Source organism: Argiope bruennichi, chromosome 7 (genome assembly GCF_947563725.1).
Source record: "Argiope bruennichi chromosome 7, qqArgBrue1.1, whole genome shotgun sequence".
Lineage (NCBI taxonomy): Eukaryota > Metazoa > Arthropoda > Arachnida > Araneae > Araneidae > Argiope > Argiope bruennichi.
In genome coordinates, this window is record NC_079157.1 from 57439311 (window position 1) to 57460821 (window position 21511).

Sequence of the window (21511 nt, forward strand, 5' to 3'; positions counted from 1 at the left end):
CACATTCCAGGTTATATCCTGATTCGTTAAATTTTCAGGTATGTTTCTGGTGTTAGTTGCTGTAGAATAGTATGACTGACTGTTCATGACAATCTATTTACAAACACCATTAGATGTTCCATAAATTATTGTGTCTGGTCTGCTTTCTCATGCAACTTCCCCTAAGGTGCATTTTCTTTAGAATTTATTGTAAGAATTACATAGGTTATTTTCTAAACATTCTATCAAATCTGTATTGAAACTACTTCTTCGATTTTGTGACGTATGATAATTTAATATCACCGGTCTAAACATCACACTGTTATTTTGATTTGTTTTTATTAAGTGATTATACTTTTGTTAATTTTTGCATTTTAAAAGATTGAATTTTATAAGAAAATGGGCTTTTCCTTTTTAATCTGGAATTTATAATTATTTGGTTGCATAACTTTTTTTTTTTGCGTCTGATGAGTAAGTGATTTCTCCAGACGCATTCATTCAGATAATATTTTTCTTAGTTTTATCAACTTATAGCTTGAATGAATTTTTGTAAAATTTGTACATGTCCAAAATTTTTCCGTTTACAGAATTCTTTATTGTATCTTTGGATGCTGTACTATATAATTCTAAATGATTTGTATGAAATGTATAGCTTTTAACATCGAATAAACAATGCAATGATTAATATTTTGAAAATTTTCCATTGCCTTTGAGATTATTTAAAACCATTACGTAAAAATAATAAATACTTTGAAATAAAATTTATTTTGCTTGTTAAATATTTATATTTGATATATTGTATAGTATTTCCTTTTTTTTAGGTTATGTGACTAGTATCAACTAAAAATGTGGTCTAAAACCTCATTAAGCATGTGTAGATCATATCATCCAAAAGTATTAGTTTTAGTTTATGTTTTAATTCTTGTGGCCATTACTGTAAATGCAAAAAAAGATCAGAAAAAATCTGATGAGGAAGATTTCACTCGAACTGCAGAAATGATTCGAGAAGAGGAAGTTGATGAAGATGAGGTGGAAAATACTAAGCCACTTTTCACTGATCTCAGGACTAGTCAAATATACGAGTTCATAGAAAGTGCTAAAAAGAAAGCTAAACCAGATGATTATAAAAAATACCCTTACAGTGAAGATGCAACAGACATACTAAACCAAAAGCTAGTCGAAAAACTCAGAAAAGAAATTGAAATGTTGAATATAAATGATGAGGAAGTGATCAGTAATGAAGATCTTTACCGCATAATTACTTCAAAAGAAAAAGAATTTTATGGAACTGCAGAAGAAACCATGCTTTTTCAGGAACTTTCAGAAGAAGAATTTGAACAGTTGATCAAAAATGAAAACAAAATTGAGACAACAACCAAGATTACTATTAAAGAAGTTGATCCAAATCCCACTTTTAGTGATTTAAATTCCAATGAGATTTATCATACACCTTCAGCTACACACAGTCTAGTTCCTCCCGATGTTAGTGCTTCTGTAGGAATTCCAGAATCGCCTACAAAACCTAAAGTAAAAAAAGAACCTGAATTAACTGAAGAAGAGAAACAAGGTAATTTTTTTTATTTCAGTTTATTTTTTATTTTACTGTTATAATTAACTTTTAATTTTTCTGCTATAATAATTTGTTGTAATGAATTTTTACCATAATTTTGTTCTTTTTATTGAAATAATTTCTGAAATTTGGCATATATTTTATTTTTTGTGTTTAATGCAGAATATTAGTATATGTGTATTAATATTATATAATTCATAGAATTTATATATTTTGCACATTCATTTATTTGGCATCTAGGTTAATAATGATATTTTTATATGATTTGCCTCATTCCTTCTTCTTAACATGATAGCTTTAGGTAGCTACTGAGTCAGAAGTCTGTCACTTGTACCTGATATTTTAATATATATTCTATAGTAACAAAGTGTTCTTTGTGTGTAAATATGCTATACACTGTAATTCTAGAGTTTGCATTGCATTAGAACTTGAATGTCAAAACAAATGTTAACTATGATGTGTTACAGAGAGTTTCAAATGCCCAAATCAATAGTGAGTAATATAATATGCATTTCAGCACATTTTAGAGATGTAGATTAAACTTTGTAAACTTTAGTGGGGAAATAAAAAATCACCCACTGCTTGGCCTGACTTTTGAATTCATCTTGTGAAACAAGATGTATCTCATCTCATCACCAGTGTTAAAAAAGAAAAACAAAAGTACCTCCTAATGATTTTATGAAATTTTCTTTCTTGCACTATTCTAATACAGTCCTGTTTCTTGAAATAGGCAGCATTGCAAAGAATTTTTCAGAATACTCAGATATTTCAAAGTGCACTTGTTCACATTTTCAGCAGCTCTTATCACTAATCATTGAAAGCCATTATGAGCATTGATTGATTAATATGATTTTTTTTTTTTTTTTTGCACAATGGCCATTTTTGGCCTTATTGTACCATGTATATGGTAAAGTGGGGCATTGTTCATGTTTAATATTTTGTATATGATCAAGTGTGTTTATGTATAAACTAATATAAAACAGCTAAGATACAAATGAAGATAAAAGATTAGGTCTTTGTTTTAAATGAACTAATAAAATGAAAGTGTTGAAGTTTAATACACGGTAAAAGGTGCATTGCATTTAAAAATGTTTTAATGGTAATTCTTTCCCAGCAATTCTGTAAGAGTTACGTATGACGAATGTAAAAAATGGTGGCAATGGGCAAAGTATGAAACTTTGTAAAAGTTGGCAAAAAATATGATAAGCTTATGAATATCTGTTAAAGTTTTTGTAAAAAAAGTAATTTATCTGAGAACATGTTATTGGGTAAATATCCACTAGTATTTTCTCTATAATCTCTGCCAAAGATTGAAGTATAATGTTCAAAGGATTTTAAATAACTTTCCCATATATTTACACCAGTCAGAACTAAACACATACTAAACATACACAAAAATATGCTCCTCTCAAGAGCTCTGAAATCGATCTGGATACCATAATGGACATGCTTATAAATTTCATAAAAAGCAACAAATTAGGGACAATTCTTCACATTATCTTACATACTTTCACTTTAAACATAAATTTGTTACTCAAAACTTTTGTTAATTATATTTGAAAAAAAAATTTATATGAAATTCTTTTTAATTCATTTACATTATATTCAAGACTAATTACGTGTAATGAGTAATTGCATCCCATTGGCAAAAACAAAAAATTCCTGTAGCATCTACCAACTTAAGTTGTCACTAATTATTACAATATGCACAAATTCCTATGAGAATCAAAAGAAAAAGGTGATTATATTTGAGAATTTTTAAAATCTTCTGCTATTGGTTCAAAATTCTCATTTTTAAAATATTTTACTGCAATTTATAAATTTATTTTAATTTCTAACTTAGGTCAGTACTACAAATATTATCATCAACTTTATATTTGACTCACTTGTAGTAAAACATGCTTTAAACTATTACAAAACAATAAAAATAGGATTATCAATACTTTTAATTTATATTAATTAAAAAATAAGAACTAAAATAATTAAATAAATAAATAAAAATTATGTGATATTTTGCTTTAAATTGGGAGGGAAGAATGGTTTCTGTTGTACTTCATATCAATCAAATTGCTATCAGTAACAGTATTTTTATAAAAGTAGCCTTTTGTTTATTTCATTTTTATTTGCATGATTTTTATTATATATTAATAGTGATTGTGAATTTTTCTTTTATTAATTGATTAAAATTTCACTAATGCATTAATAACTGATATTAATGTTCATGTTTCATTATACTGAAAGTACAATACAATATTTCAAATTTTCCGATTAATTTTTTTTAAATACTTAGTTTAATGTTTGAAGATCAAAAATTAGTTATGGAAATATTTGGAGAATAAAATTTTAAAACTATAAAGTGTCTGTTTGTAGTATCATTTTTTCATCACAATACAATAAATCATATAATGAATATTAGATCACTTAAAAACAATTTTATAAAAGTTAATACTTTTATATGAATGCAAGTGCATGCCATTGGCAAATGTTTTGCTTAACCACATAACTTTAGTGAACTTTACATTTAATTGCATGTTTGTCACAAATACAGTCAACTATGTTCTTGACTAACTAACATGATACCTTTCCGAATTTTTTTGTCAATAAATTTTGTAATTTACTAGTTGCAATAAACTTAGCATTTTTTAGCAGAAAGTTTTTTTTTTTTCTTTCCCCTTTGATAAATTACTTGCACAAATGTCAGTACTCAAGTATCCAAAAATCACAAAACTCTGTATTTTAGTTCCTTAAGAATCAAAATTATAACTGGCTATGGAATTAGAATTTTTTGGAATAATTTTGATTTAATTCAAAATGTTTCTTTTGAAAATGCAGAATTTAAATGATATTTAAAATTTTTCAGCTAAAGTCTTATATGAAACAGGTGTCATGATTTTGAATTCAACCAAACCTGATAAGAAAAGGTAAATATTTTTTTATGTAACATAGTATTTTTCTGCTAATTTTCTTACTTATATATTTATATAATTTTATTTTAATTTTACTTTAGAAAAGTATTTAAAGAATAAAAGTCAATTTATTTATTTAAAAAAATTGGGGATTTTGTTATTATGAAATGAATATTAGAAGTTATATAAAAGATGATTGTATTATTTTTTGTGAATTATGGAAAATATTCAATCTTAAATATTTTCTATTAACTGCACAGCAACAAAAATGTGTACAAATTATAGCTATTTAATACAGCAATATATACAAAAAAAAAAAATTCTTGGCAACATGCACATCTTAATGCCTCAGATACCTGTAAAGGAAGATGTTTATTGACATAATTTATATTTGATGAACAAGAAAATATTAGATGGTTTTGTCCTGTAAAGGATTTTATTAAGTAAATTTATTAATTTACTTTTCAGAGCATATGACTTGTTTAAACAAGCAGCAGAACTGAGTCATCTTGAAGCAGGCAAAATTGTTGGCCAAGCATACTTTTTTGGAGATGTATTTCCACAAAACATTACTGCTGCCAAATATTGGTTTGAGAAACTTGCCACTGAAAAAGGTTCTCCATTTGCTCAAATGGTAATGTGTTCTTCCATTTTATAAATATCTTAAAATTAGAACATTTTGTCTTAAATTTTGGAAATTTAGATAAGTGAATTAAGTTGGTTTCTACCATTTAAAAAAACTTCAAAATTTGTCACAGGTGAATTTTCAATTAATACAGAAACAAGCTTTTTTTTCTTAGAAAAATAAATTTACCTGTTTCACTTTTAATTCAGTGAAAAGTTTTATGCAGATTAAAATAATGTAGTAAACATACAAGAATGTTATGTCAGTTTTTTGTATTTAAAACATCTTCATCTTGAGCATAACTTTTTAATATTTTACTTTCCCTTTTTTTTATTCATTTTTAATATAGTTTCTTTTATTTTGATAATCATGAAATATTTGTTTTTACCAGAGTTTAAATATTTTTAACTATTGTTTAAGTTAAAATAATTGTTTTACATAATATCAAATTAAAGAATATTTGACAATCTTTTAGGCATAAATAGTCAAATCAACACAATTTTAAAATAAAATTTACCTCACTATCACAGATTTTCATAAAATTTCATACATATGTACTTAGGAAAATACCAAATTTCATACCTATATGTCTACTCATTTGTCAAAATGTGATCAAAAGCAGTAAATGGATTTTTTTTTTTTTTTTTTTTTTTTTTGAAGTGTTCAAGCACTTATAGAAATAAGAGAAGTGTTTTTTACAGCATTTCTGTTAATTCTCTTTCTTGTGATTTTTATCATATAAGCTAGTATGTAAAATGTTTTTCCAGAATTTAATTAAAAATTTAATTTTTTCAAAATAAGTATTCTTAAAATTTTAACATGAATAATTAGTAATTTTTTTTAACTTACTTGGCAGAATACAAATTTATGCTGATGATGGGACGACTTGTTAAAACAATATTTTTTAAGCTTGTTTTTTTCTTTAATAACCCTATATTTAGCTCAGTAACAAAAATAATGCTAATTGTCACACTTCCATAAAAATAATACATTAATAAATCAAAAACAAATCATACAAGCTTGCAATCTGTTATTAATGAAATAATGTTGCTGATACTTTAATGATAAAAAAAAGTTATCACTAATAATAATTTAATGTGTAGAAAGTATGCATATAATTTCTGTATAATAATATTTCTGATATCCAAATATCAAAAACCTCCAAGCAGATTTTTTTTTCCAGATAAACTGCCTCCTAATACAAAAAATTAAAAAAAAAAAAAAACACTTTTGAATCTTATCTTTATATAGGAAAATTTTAAAGTGAAAGGATAATAGCATTTTTGATTGTTTTTAATAGAAACAATCGAAACATGGAAAAGGGCATTATAGAGGGCCATATGAAAATAAAATTCACACCCAATAGCAATCTCTTCATAGGGAAATTGAAAATATGACTCAGACAGACTTGCTTATATTTAACCTAAGTGAAATATGCTGAATCAAAATTGTCCTTAAAAAGTAATTTTGAACAAGTATTGACTATTCTAGGAGTACAGAAACACCATGTGCTCATTCCTGAAACTCCATCAAAATTATTGGCAAATGCTTTTCAGATGATTTGCAGGATGAAAAAAAGTTAAAATTTGCAGATAAACGGAAATTAGAAGAATGTTAGGCTATGTCACAGCCATCTACGACAGAAACTAATTTATTGAAGTTTTACAAAAAAGTAAAGAACTTCATGGCAGAAAATTTTTTTTTTTTCATCCATCTAAGTCATGTGCATCATTTTCATATACAAGAAAAAATATTTTGTGGGTGTCAATAATAGATGTTTTGACAAAAATTAAAATATTTTGTGGGTGTCAATAATAGATGTTTTGACAAAAATTAGAAGTTACATTGCATTTGATAATGATATATGCCAGATAAACATAGCCTTTTCAAGCATTAAATAATAAACATTCCTATTACTAAATAAAACATTTCTCTTTAGACTCATTACTGTAAACTTTCATCAGGTTATGTTTGTATTTATTTTTATATAAGTTTAACAATTAACATTCTTATATTATTCAGCTAAATATAAAGTATTAATAAAATGCAAATAATTTTTTTTTAACAAATAACCTGCTATCATCCTTAGTTATATTTTTACGGGTAATTTATATCATCACTATCTATTTATGAAATAAACTTTAAGATGTGTACTATTCTAAAAAATCATACTTAAAATTTTTATTTGAATTTTGACAAAGAATTTTTTTATATTAACTTATATGATGTTGTATAGCATGGAAATAAGCATTAAAAATGCTAAAAAATTACACTTCTCCCAACTATAGCTCATTTAGGACAGCTTAAAGCAATTAAAGAAAAATTGGACATATTTTTGGAACTTTATATAACTGTAATATAAAAATAAGTGGACATATCTGCATGAAATTTGGTATTGTTCCAGATCTATATAAATAGTATCTATGTGTCAAGTCTTATGAAAATCTGGAGTAGTGAGATTTACAGAGTGTATTGCAGAGCATAAACCCAATAAAAAAAGTTCCACTGAATTATAGTTTATTTTCTTGATTTCTATTTTCTTGGCATATTTTTGTGTCAATTTCATAGCAGTAATATTCTAACAGAATGCACCAAAAATGTGGTGTAATTATATTAATGAATGAATTTTGGCATAGTAAATAGATTGAATGAAATGTTTTTTAAATATTTGTTAGTAAAAACAGTTTATGAAAAGTTTGAATAATTTATTACCAACAAAAAGAAATGCTAATTTAAAGTTTAACAACTGCTTTAATTTATTACCTTGCTTTTTTTCTAAAAAGAATGTTTTTTTATAGTACTTGGGTTTAATGTATTCAGCCGGCCTCGGTTATTCTCCTCATCTGGCCAAGGTATATTTTTTTATAAAATTATAAACTTTTTGTATTGTAATTTTTAAAATAAAACTCAAAGTTTGCAATGAAGTAGAAAAAAGTACACTATTTACTAAACTTATGAGAAACTTTTGTGAAAAGTACATTTAAAGACTCATTAGTAAATGTATATCTTATACAACATTATAAAATTATTTTTTCTTACAAAGATAAATTAGTTAAGAATTTAATGTGATAAAAATGTAATTTTTTAAGATATTAATGAAATGCATCCTAAAATTGTTCTTCTGTTTAATAACTAAGCAAATTCAGGCTATTTAATTTAATTTGCTCGTCAATATTTATACAATTATTTTTTAATTAAAAAAAAAATGTCACTTTTTTCATAACCTTGAAGTTATTGTAATTTATAATTATCCTACCTTTTAGGCAATTCTCTACTATACATTTGCTGCTCTAGGTGGAGATACTTGGGCACAGATGGTGATGGTAAGCTAAATATTATTTCATTATTTACTGATGATTATAACTAAGTAATGCAAAAATCAAACATAGTTATTCTGCATGTATTTTTTTTTTTTTGAAAAATTACTGATAATTCTGTATAAAATATTTTTTATGTTGTTTTAGGGTTATAGGCATTGGGCTGGTTTAGGTGTTGTACCCAATTGTGAATCAGCATTAACATATTATAGAAAGGTGGCTAAGAAAGGTGAATAGTTGTTTAAAATTGTTTCCAAAATGTTATTGTTTTTGTTCAACCTTATGCTTTTTAACAAAGGTATTAAAAAAAATCAGTGTTCAGTTTTTATTTTTTTATTCCCAAAGTATATACTTAAATTGTCATATGATAATTGATTGTGATTTTTTCAACCAAAGCTTTAAGAATTCTTTAATATATATAATATATAATTTTAGACATATACGAGTTCTTTTGTGTGTTTGTATGCATGCGCTATGTAGATATTTATCATGTTTTTATGAAATTCAAAAAACTTAACAAGTTTAGGTAAATAAATAAACAAGTTAATTTTTATACACATCTTTTAGGAATATATTTGTACATACTAATTACAAATGTATCTGATTTCTAATATATTTAGTTTATAGCTAATAAACACAATTAAGGTTTTCCCCATTTTAGAAAAAAAGACTTATTGTTAAAAAATACAAAAAATATTTTCGATTTATTCATTAAATTATTAATTAATTATTAAATTATTTTGAATTATTATTTTTACTGTATTAATTTAAGTATTAAGCTGGTTTTTAAGCTAGCATTACTATTCCAAAGGCCATATGAAATTTAATGGATTAATATTATTAAATCTATCATAATTCTCAGCTGATAAAGGAATTATATTCTTTGTCTTTAGTTGAAGAAGAGTTATCAACTAATGGTGGAAGTCTCATTCAACGAATTAGACTGTATGATGAATTTGAAAATATGGGATCTACAACAGGTGTATTAGATGATGATCTGATCCAATATTATCAGTTTTTGGCTGATAAAGGAGATGTTCAAGCTCAAGTAAGTTGTTGTGTTGTTAATTTTCATTTCCTTCATCTATAATATTTTAATGCTTAAATGCTATAATTGTGCTTGTCTTTTATAGGTTGGCCTAGGACAGCTGCACTATCAAGGTGGACGAGGAGTAGAACAAGATCATGCTGTAAGTTCCTTTTTTTTTTAATATCATATTAGTAAAACAAATAGTTTTCAAAAAATACTATTACAGCACAACTACTTTCACAAAAATATACATCAAAAGAAAAAAAAAATTGCAAAGTAGAAATATTTAGAAATAGAATGCATTGATTACAACTCTCAAACTAAATGCATATATCAGGTCTAAAATTTATGATACATATTGTATTTTTATTAATTTTATAAAATTAAATTATGACAATGACATGCTCTTTACAAAATCGGTGTTAATGCATATCTATTTAAATATGTTTATTTTATTTTTCAATGTCTTTTATAATGTATTTTATATAATTTATGTAATATTTTATCCTTTAAAAAACATCCATTTTAGATAGATTCCCATATACTTTACCCACGTTACATTACTTAAAGAGTAACTGTGATTGAATTTTAATCTCTCTGGGATATACTGTAAAGAGTAATAAAAATCTTGGATGAGTTCATAAATGGTCCATCTAGCTCAACAACGATGGGAATCTGAGGAGTTTAAATTTTCTTTTTCCTATAATTTCATTATAATAGAATATAGAAAAATAAACCAAATTAGGCAAACAATGTTAGTATGAGATATTTTCCGATAGCTGCAAGTCCTTAAAAGTGAAGAGCTGAAGAGTAATTTTCAGCTTCTGACTATTTTTAACATAATTTGTATTATCACATTTAAATTAATATAAAAGAAATCTTCTGCATTTTCTTATTAATTTGAAGTTGTTTAAATGTGCACGAACTAAAATTCATTAACTTGAAGAAAAGTAATTAAGTGATAAATAATAATAATAATTAAATATGAATAAATTTTATTTTATAACATTTACTATGTGTAGAATAATTTTCATATAAGTTTGCATATTTTATTAATTTCCCCCCCCCCCCTGTTTAAAGGCATTTTTCTTTTTTTAGGAATTTTGATTCTAAGCTTTGTTAATCTGACAGTCATCAAATCTGATGTCAGCCCATTACTGGGAATGTTTTGTAAAAAAAGTTTAAAAAAGATAGCTATTATAGCCTCATTTTTTTAAAAAAAAAAGCTAATTATGTTGTCCTGTTTATTCTAATTAATAGTTAAAATTTAAATATTGAAAAGTTCAAAAGGTAAGATTTTAATTCCAATATTATTTTAGTAATACAACAAGTTTTTTGTCAGTAAAATTAAAAAATCAAACTATGATTTATTTATTTGCATCATAAAGCGTAATTATCTAAATTTAATTGAAAGAACAATAATAACAAAGGATGATTTTCAAATATGTTTAAAATTTAGACCATAAATTGTTAGTTCTTGCCGGTTGGTACAATCTTTTGAAATTTATTTAAAAGCTTTTCTATAATTTATTTTAAATTGGGAAACAAATCTGTTTGTATTTTATAATATTTATTATCTTAATATTGTATTTTGCAAAAAATTCTAAATAATGTGATAATTATAATGACATCATCTATGGTTATGGTTGTTGTACATTTTTTTTTCTGTGATTTGAAATGAATTTTTAAGCTTTTATACTTAACTTATCCTTTGCCTTTATCTTCCAGCTTGAAGAATTTTACTATACCAACAAGCAGAATTTCATTTATTATAGTTATAAATTTGGTTTTGATACATCCTTTTGAGTGATCTTCAGTGACATTTGATTATTTAAGGATTGAGAATGTAATTTGCAATTGGAATGTATAATATTATTATTCTTGAATATGTTTAGTATTACAACAAATTATATCATTTCTTTTCATTTTACAGAGAGCACTAAATTATTTCATGCAAGCTGCAGATGCAGGAAATGCAAATGCTATGGCTTTTCTAGGAAAAGTGAGTTCAAACAAAGCCTTAAATATCTTTCTAATGCTGTATAAATTTTGTATATTTGCATTATTGTATTTACTTTTTATTTATTTATTTGCTATGTTGATTCAGATTTATAAATTTTATTTACAAAAGTTTAAAGCCCTTTCTTTATTAATATATTTTAAAAATTTTATGATTTATTTCAGATGTATTTGGAAGGTGGAAATGTGGTAAAGCAAAACAATGAAACAGCTTATAAATATTTTAGCATGGCAGCTGAAAAAGTAATTCCTTTTTTTAATTGATTTAATTTCTATTTATTTTTATTAGAAACTGAGGGTGTTATCTAAAATTAGAATTTATTAATACTTTCTTGAAAAATATCAAATTAATGTGTTTTGCTTAAATTTTAGAATAATCCTGTAGGACAAAGTGGTTTGGGTCTAATGTACCTCCATGGAAAAGGTGTACCAAAAGTAAGAATACATTTGAAAATAATCATGTAACATTATTCAAGTTCATGCATATTTTGAAAAGTAAAATATAAAAGTAAATGCTAAATGGTTTGACATTTATATTTTAATGGTTAATGGTTAAAATTGATGGATTTTAATTTCCCTTTTCTGAGCAAATTTTAGTAATGGTCATTTAGTAATCTCACAATTTAATAAATCTTGGTTTGTTTTCAAAATGTGCTTAATGTTGTTGAATATAGGGTTTTTCTCTCTTGCTTTCTCTCTCTCTGTGTCTCTTCTTTTATTCCCTTTTATAGCAATTTCTGTAATTGCATATACATGGAATATTTTACATTCGTAAAAGACTGTCCAATTATAATTATTACAATAGATTTAAGAGGTCCTCATTTTTAGATCACATTTAGTCCTATTAGACCATTAAATTAACAATTAATGTTTTTTCCCCCCTTGTTCTTTTCAAGGCAAAATTATAGGCATATGCTAGTAAAAAAAATAATAAAATAAAATAAAACCTCAGTAAATGCTTTTATTTACAAAATCTGTTTCAATGTAAGAATAAGGAATGTTTATTTTCAATTAATTTATTTAATAACTTCTATGATTTTGTGCTTAAGAAATCATAGTTATTCAGTTAAATTATTATCTTTCATATCTGCCATTAAAATTTTTTTTAATATTAATATATTTATTTAACAATATTATTGATGTTTATTTCAACTTGTAAAAAGCAAATTAAACTAGCTTATTTTAAGCACTAACTTATTTTTCACTTATCAATTTAAAAAAAAAAAACTAAGTATAGCTTATTGTAGCATAAAAATTAAATTTCTTTAATTTCATCAGTTTTTTCAATTTACTGTGTTAAGATGGTGAACTTTTTTTCATTTAGGATTACAACAAAGCTTTCAAATACTTTTCTTCTGCTGCTAATCAGGGATGGGTTGATGGACAGTTGCAACTAGGAAATATGTACTATAGTAAGTAAAAGAAACATTTTAATTATAAAACACTGATAAGTGTTTCAATTTGCTGTTTTTTATGAGACATTGAAATATATATTTTATAAAAAATACGAATGAAATTTTTTGGTAATTTAATTATAATATTTGCTATTAGATGAAATATTTATAAAATAAAATTTAATATGCACATTTACAAAAGCAATCTAATATTTCAAATTCTTGGCAATGACTTCTGTTATTTCTCTTAGATTGAATAAAATCTTATCCATGCATTTTGTTTACATTAATAAGTGTTTTTTAAAGAATGGTGTAGAACTTCAAATCATAGCTAGAATCCAAATTTGAGTTATCCTATAAAAAATTACTGGATTTACAATTACACCCTGAAGGGAAGCTTTGAAATGAATTTGTTTTTAATTTAAATATAACATAGTTAATATTAAGAACCGTTGACGGAATAGTGTTTTAAACAATGAGAGTGATTTTTCTACATTCTCCTTTAAAAAATCACCATAGAAATAATTATCCTATTGTTGTTGTTTTTTTGTATTAATTCAATAAATTTTAGTTGCCAGTAATTATTCTTTTATGTAATTGCATAAATGCCTTATCTTACTAATCTCCTTTTTATTATTTGTTAGATTTTGAAATTATACTAAGAAATCAAAAACAGTTTTGTTTTATAAAATTTCATCAAGCAATGATTGTAAGTGATCAAATTAAGTGATCACTTACAATTATTTCTTTCTGTAATTGATTAAATAAAGAATTGTGTAATAAAATATTAGAAAGAACGTGGATTGTGTGTGTGCGTGCATGTGTGTTTTAATTTTATTGTTTAGTGAAATGACTTATTTTTCTTAGACCTGAGATAAAGCAAAATATTTTTGGTACTTAATGCCATTCAGACATGAATAGCTTTCAAAAGTTTTTGTATCTTTTTATCTCCTCCTGAAATATTGATTTATAAAAACATATTTTTAATATCAGATCCCTTATCAGATAATATTTTAGATCTAACACATGCTAAAGAATTCCAGAACTTATTTTAAAAGTAAAAATATGTTTAATGTTTTGTTTGTTACTTTTTAAGAGATTGGTTTCTAATAAAATAAATCGACTTATATTAATGTCTACTGCATTCATTGGCATTAATCAATCTTTAAGACAATACATAAATAACACACATGAAATGAATGAAATCAATAATACTTACAATTCTGTTATTAATTTTTCAGATGGCCTTGGAATTCCACGAGATTTTAAAATGGCTATAAAATATTACACTATGGCATCTCAGTCTGGTCATGTTCTCGCATTCTACAGTTTAGCACAAATGCACGCTACAGGAACTGGAACTGTTCGTTCATGTGCTACTGCTGTTGAAGTAAGTTTGATATCAGCTTTAAATTAAACTTTTTGAATCTTTTCTCTTTTTACACTCATGTTTTTTCTTAATCAGTTTTATTTTTCTATTTTTTTAAATAATAATCTCTGAAATTGCATTTTATGATGATTATAAAATTTCTGTTTAATTTAATTAAAAATTGACAATATTTAACTTAAAGGTGAAGCTAAATGTGTTTCATAATTTTTCTTAATTATTTCTTTCCCAAATGTACTTTTGTTTGCAGTGATTAGATTATTCATATTTAAATGTCTAGATATTTCTTTTACCTTGAAATTATTTTTTAATTGATAATAATTGAATTACATGTCTTACTTTGCACATGTTTTGTACTTTAACCCTTTAATTATCTAATTTGGTTTTTTCTTCCAACACAAGAAAAGAGAAAAGACAAATTCAAAAAAGCCCTAGCATCTTTTAATATATGTATGTGACTTCAAAAGACATGTTTCTTAATTGAAAATAGTAAATTAAATCATCATATGTGATTTTGTTCTCTTGTATCTTGAAAAAATTATTGCATTGTTGCATATTCAAATTATAAGAATTGTAGGGGGGATGAAGCAATGAAAACTAATGGAAATAGCTCTTATCATTGATCCCATATAACAAAATATAACTTGGAAAGAAGATTCAACTTCAAAAAGTACTTAATTTTTTTAATTGCATATGCTTAGTAATTTTCTTTTAGTTTAGTGCAATCTTTTATTATATAATATTGCCCCAAATCCCATTTTATACCTCCCCCCACTATTAAATTATTTTTAAAAAATGTTTCTATTAATTAATATAGAAGTTATTTTAGTCATTTAGGAAAAATACATAAAATGTATCAATAAAAAATTTCACCTGTCAGCAGTGGATATTTTAAAATAAATGAATTCATTTTGGTTTATAACTTGATTTTTTTTTTTTTTTTTTAGTTGTTTAAGAATGTAGCTGAAAGAGGTCGTTGGGGAACAAATTTAATGCAAGGATATACTGATTATAAAGAAGGTAGAGTGAATGAGGCATTGGTAAAATATATTGTATTGGCTGAATTGGGATATGAAGCAGCTCAAAGCAATGCAGCTTTTATTTTGGATAGAGGTATGTAAATATTTTTATAGTATCTGATAATTTTTTTTTTGAATAAATGCCATAATTTAATCTGTTGTTTGCCATAATTTAATCTGCCAAATGCCATAATTTAATCTGTTGTTTTCTGACACACTCAAATGACACTTTTATTCTTTTTGGCCATAAGCTAACTCGCCTTGTAATAGAGATTTTTTTTTTAATTTATAGTTTTGATTTCCATAAATCAGTTGCTGAATTTCAGAAACAGTATTTCTGTAAATTTTGTTATTCTGTGATATTTTTGCATGTTGTCAGTTTGCTATTCATTCAGCTTGAATTTTTTTTGTCAAAAGTGATTTTAATTTCTATAAATATATTCATAATAAACTAGATTTCTGCTTTTAATTTATTCAATATATGTATTCTTACTTAGCCATGTTCTGAATGAATGACATTTAAATTCTGTAATATTGTATTTAATTTAAATATTAAATTATATCTTTACTAAATTTTTAAATAAAGTAAAATCAACTGAACTAGGTTCTTTTTTTTTTTTAAACTTTGTAACATATTAAAAATAAATGCATCAATATACAATTTTCCCCCTTCATTTAATTCTAAAACTATATTATAAATCTATCTTTATTTTTTTATTTACCAAAATATTAGAATGAAAATTAAATTCTCTATAATGAAGAAATTTAAAATTAAATTTGTATGGAAATGGTGAAGAATTTATTTATCTTTTGATTGTTGAGGAGAAAAAAGTGACAGTCATTGATGCTTATATATTTAAAAATGCATTTTTTAAATGTCTAAAAAAATTAGATGTAATTAAAGGAAAACTGTTTCTTAGGTGATGTTGATATAATTCCCAAAAATGAAACTTTTTATCGTGCCCTCATGTACTGGAGCAGAGCTGCATATCAAGGTATGTTGTATATCTATAATACTTGATTTTAGTCAGTTAGTGGTACAATTTTATAAATGAGTTTATTTAATAACTAGTAAGAGTACAGATTAAACATTGATTATGACAAATTAAAATAAAATCCTTAACTTTTTTTCACGTGCAAAAATGAATATAAGATATCCTTTATGACTTAACAGATATATTTCATGTGTTTGTCACAAATAGAAAATTGTTGGTACAATTTTTAATGAAATACACAATTACAATTTTTAATTTAGTTCAATTTATTAATTAATCATGATAATATATTAAGGCAATGCATTGATTTCTGTTATTAAATAATTATTAGAAAATCAAATTAGCCAATATTTCTGTGTTGAAATAAATATGATTCACTCTGTAATCACCAAGAATGCTTTCCAACTTACAAATAATTTAACATGCTTTGTTGATCAGAGCACAATCCATGCCCAAAATATTATTTTTTTAAAAATTTTTATTCTTTGTCATGAAATCTTTTAATTTTATCCCATAGGATATGCTATGATATGTAAAAATGATGTAGTATAAATGCAAAGATAGCAAGATATTCTTTTTAACACTATTTTGTAAACATAGTTTTTGCATATTTTTTTTTCTACTGAATATGTCATTTGGCATTTAATTTCCTTTATTCCACTTACCTCCATTTCAACTTTTTTATATAAAAATAGCATCATACATGATTATGAAAAAGTTAAAATTTATTTAACTTTGAAACAGCCTTTTTAAAACGAATGTTTATTCATTTTATACTCTCGGCATTGTATTTTAATTGATAGTTGCATATAAAATCTTCACATTGTTTCAGATTACATAGTAGATGGTATGTTTCACTTGTTATAATATGTCTCATTAAGATTTAAAAAAATCTTCAATCATTTTTACTCAGTTCATTTAAAAGTACTTTTCACAGTTATTTTTAGAATCAAATTCTATAATAAATTCATTTATTTATTTTACACATATTTTCCTATAATGACATCATTTTTTTTAAATTATCGTCTACAAATAACAAGAGATTTTTCTGCATTTTGTATACTCTGAGAAACTGGAGCCTCTTATCACAGAAATATATTAATTTTATTTTCTATGGATGAAATTGAAGTCCGAAAATACTACAATTTCATATACACCCTTTGGAAATAGTGTATTTATTTGAAAAATATTTTAATATATACATTATATGTAATGAATTCTGTTTATCTTGAGTTCTTAAATAAGTTCTTTTTATCCACAAGTCTCAAAATCTAATAGCTGTAACTGTGTTTTTCACCACTGCCCATTATACTGCTTTATTAGCACTTCTTTAGTTTAAATATCCAAAAAAATTTGCTATCTATACTGATAAAACCTATAAGTACATTTCCTATGCTTTGAACTTTTCACTAGTGACATGTGAGGTAAACATCCATGCTGAATTTGATTTTTTTTTTTTCCCCTATAAACTTCAGAGATCAGAGAGAGGGAAGGAGGTGGGGTTGTATCAAAGCACTGGGCCAATGGAGAGAAGTGGGTCTTCTCTTGAATGACATAAAGTTTAACAGTTACTCAACATATCAACTGTGAGGAATCTTACTTGGGAAATAGCAATTTGTAAATAAATTGCCATTGTTTAGGCAAATCAAAATTTCAATAAAAACTGGAATAATATGGTGGACACATTGATTGCATCATTAGTCACTTGTATCTTATTAAAATTGCTCATGTATTTAATAAATTCATTACCATCTGAAGGCTTAATTAATCTTTCATACTTTCAATGTTGTGTCTCTGAATAAACAGAATTTGTATTTTATTATGGTTACATTTCCTTCAAAACATCTTCTTTTATCAATTTTATTTGCTTTATTATTTAATTCTCTTTTTACTTTTGAGTGTAAATTCATATTGAAACTCCTTTCAATCAGAAATGAAATGTTCTCTTTTGCTGCATTGGAATACACTGTTAAATGTATTAATATAAACATGAGATTCCCATCATAATATGGCTCAAACAAATGTATTCCTTCTTATCTGGAGGCAAATATTGTATACCATAGTTAATTTTTTTCAATTTACTGAGTGATACATTTTTTGAGTCACCATTTTTTAGTTCTTCAAAGGTCTAGTTTTTATTCTAAAGTTAGTTGAAAGAGTTGACTCAAAAGGAAAGACAAAGACATCTAATTAATGAAATAAATTCTATGACAATATAATTAAAAACTCATTTTTCCATTTTAGGTTATTCTGTAGCTAGAGTGAAAGTAGGTGACTACCATTACTATGGTTATGGCACTGAGGTAGATTATGAAACTGCTGCAAATCAATACAAAATAGCATCTGAACAACAACATAATGCCCAAGCGATGTTTAACCTGGGTTACATGCATGAACAAGGTTTAGGAATGAAAAGAGTAAGAACAATTTTTTAAAATTAAAATTACACTAAAATTTTCCTTGTATTATAAACTTCATTTTGTATAACTTTTCAAGTTATTATAAGATGATATAACTCAGTATAATTTTTGATGTACTTTAATAAACAATAATATTATTTTTTAAAAGAAATATACTAAGAGATAGTTATCAGTTTTTGTCGATAAGATGTTTCAAATTAAACTTTTTTCTTTCAATATTTTATAAAATATATAATTATTAGTAAATACAAATTTGATATTTTATGCTAAAAAACTAATTAGGATTATTGAAATCTAATTATCATTAATCTAGCCATTAATATCAGAAAAGCATTATCATCGATATATTGTAAAAATTTTATCTGGAGTTATTCTGCTAAATGAGCTTGATCACTTATTCAGTCATCTCTAACAAAATCAATATAAATATTATGAGATGTATAATTAATACTAATAAGTTTTGCAGAATGAGCTATCTTAATGCTAATAAATACTGAGCAAATTATTTTAAGTCATATTTTCAATTGACTTTTGCTTATAAAATTCACTTTCACTAAATTAAATTCAAAGTAAATATATATATACATTGCTTAAATTAATGAGCTCATCATTTTCAGCTAAATTATGGGTAACAATCAATTGCTATATTACTTGCATTGTGACTAATATTTCATTATACGGATTAAATTTATTTAAAAACTTGGTGTTCAAAATGTATAGTCCTTTTTTTTTTTTTTTTTTTTTTTTTTGTTAGTTTGCTATGAAATATTATATATAATATAAAGGGGGGAATATATGTAGCGCTTCTGTTTTAATCTAAGATGGATTAAATATCTTATAAGGGAATTACCTTTATTTAATTGAGTACTTCTGGAGCTGACATTAAACATTCCACAAGCACCATTACTTTTTTTTAAACAACCAATCTGGTAATCATTTAACAAAGAATATCCATAGTTTAAGGCATTTTCATTAAAGTCGTTTCATAACAGATTTATACCTAATTTATAATTTTTCAATTAATTTAATAGTACTTCCTTACTTTTGATAAAGAGTAGCGTGAAAAATGTTTCTTTTTTCAAACGTTTTAAAATTAAGTGTACTGCTGCACTATTTTACAGTTGGTTTCTGTAATATATCTTATAGTTATAATTATTGATAATCATTCTTTTAATTAAAAATATTTCATTCAATCTGTATACTCTAAATGGATTAAGATCCTTATAACAGAACTTTCATGCTTATTTTGTAGCAGCTTCAGTTATCTTTTCTTATTGAAATATTTTTTTTATCAACTGAAAAGGTACAGTATTTAATTATTATTATTTTACTATTTAGGACATACACTTAGCTAAGCGATATTATGATCTTGCTGCTGAAACTAGTTCTGATGCTCAAGTTCCAGTAGCTTTAGCTTTGGCAAAACTTGGAGTTCTGTACAGTTTACAGCATTTACAAGAGGTAAAATATTTTAACTCTTTATTATTAATGAAATTAATTATGGCAGTTTAATTTTGATAATACTGTAAAACACCGCTTATATATATTTTTTATTTATAAATTGACATTTATGCATCATTTAATCACAGTGCCAATTCATTTGAAAATAGAAATGTTACATTTAATTTATTTAAGCAATGATGAAAAAGAATATAAAGTTATTTCTTTCTTTATTGATGTAATAAACTGTAAATTTGTTTGCATTTCTACTTTTAAATGACATAGCATTAAATTTATAATAATCAAAATTGTCAGTTAAAAATATTTTTATTTGTATGATGTCAATCCCTTGAAAAATGAATATAAATCATTTTTATTTATTACTTTTGCTTTTATATGAAGCCAGCATAATTATAAATGTTTTACACCTTATTTGATTCCATAAATTTAAATAATTTTATAGATTTAATGTTTCATTCTTATGATTGACAGCAGTATTGTTAAGCATTCTTTTAAAGTTGAAATTTAATTTCTATATTTATAAGTTTAAATCCCCTCCATAAGAGAGATTTTCTCCCATTCTTTGTCAGATATTAATCTTTCACTAATGGTTTTATCAATGTGAAGTGTTTTATAACTACAAAAAAATAAAGTAGTTACAGGGTAAAAAATTGCTGGAAATTTACCATATAAGAATTTCACTTTCTGCTCATCTTTCAAATAAAAAATTGAATGGTGAGAAAATAACACTTGCACAGGTAATGCAACTTATATATAAAACAGCAAAAGAATGGGAAAATGTGTTAGTTTTTACTCTAGTAACCTTATGAAACTATCATTGTTGGCATGTGGTATTTTACATTTCGACAACTTTATTAGAAAATATTCCACTTGTCTGATAAATAATGCTTTTTTTTTTTTTTCAAATATCAATTTATATATGTGGTAATCCTCATTCTGTATAGATAATTCGTTGCTTTAAATTTATTATTTTTGGCAGCTTATTAAATAACTATTGTTATCTTTGCAGTTAAACTTGGATTCACTACTGCCAAATGTTAACTTAAGTAAAATACTTGGACCTGATTGGGATCTCTATGTCATGACAACTCTAGCAGTGTTGTTAGGAATTGTTGTATACTTCAGGAGAGGTCCTCAAGGATGAAAAAATAAATTGGTTCTTTCTTATTTAAAAACTTCATGTGTTAAAAGACTCCTGTTTTGATAAAAACTTAATTAATGCTCATCTGTGTGTTATTGCAAGTACAAAAGAAATATTTACATTCATCTGAACTGAATTAAAATATGTAAAATCTTATCATGAAGAAACTGTAAATGAAATGTTGTCAGTATGAACTCCAATTGTGTTTTTGTTGTATTTGTAAATGCTGTAAGCATTCCAATTCAACC

The 21511-nt window shown here is 24.9% G+C and overlaps 1 protein-coding gene across 2 annotated transcripts; it reads left to right on the top strand.

The window, feature by feature from the left end:
- Window positions 1-15: 15 nt before the first annotated feature.
- LOC129975895 (protein sel-1 homolog 1-like) lies at window positions 16-21463 on the top strand. 2 transcript variants are annotated; one of them, XM_056089172.1, is made up of 19 exons: window positions 16-166; window positions 801-1546; window positions 4410-4470; window positions 4924-5089; window positions 7879-7932; window positions 8344-8403; window positions 8545-8626; window positions 9291-9445; window positions 9531-9587; window positions 11361-11429; window positions 11612-11689; window positions 11819-11881; window positions 12771-12858; window positions 14082-14230; window positions 15175-15340; window positions 16167-16241; window positions 18486-18658; window positions 20000-20122; window positions 21132-21463. In XM_056089172.1, the coding sequence occupies exons 2-19, from the start codon at window positions 826-828 to the stop codon at window positions 21264-21266; spliced, it is 2475 nt and encodes an 824-aa protein (XP_055945147.1). In that variant the 5' UTR covers window positions 16-166; window positions 801-825; the 3' UTR covers window positions 21267-21463. The 2 variants fall into 2 exon arrangements, with proteins under 2 accessions (XP_055945147.1, XP_055945148.1); XM_056089173.1 differs by having other exon boundaries at window positions 50-189.
- The last annotated feature ends 48 nt before the right edge of the window (window positions 21464-21511 follow it).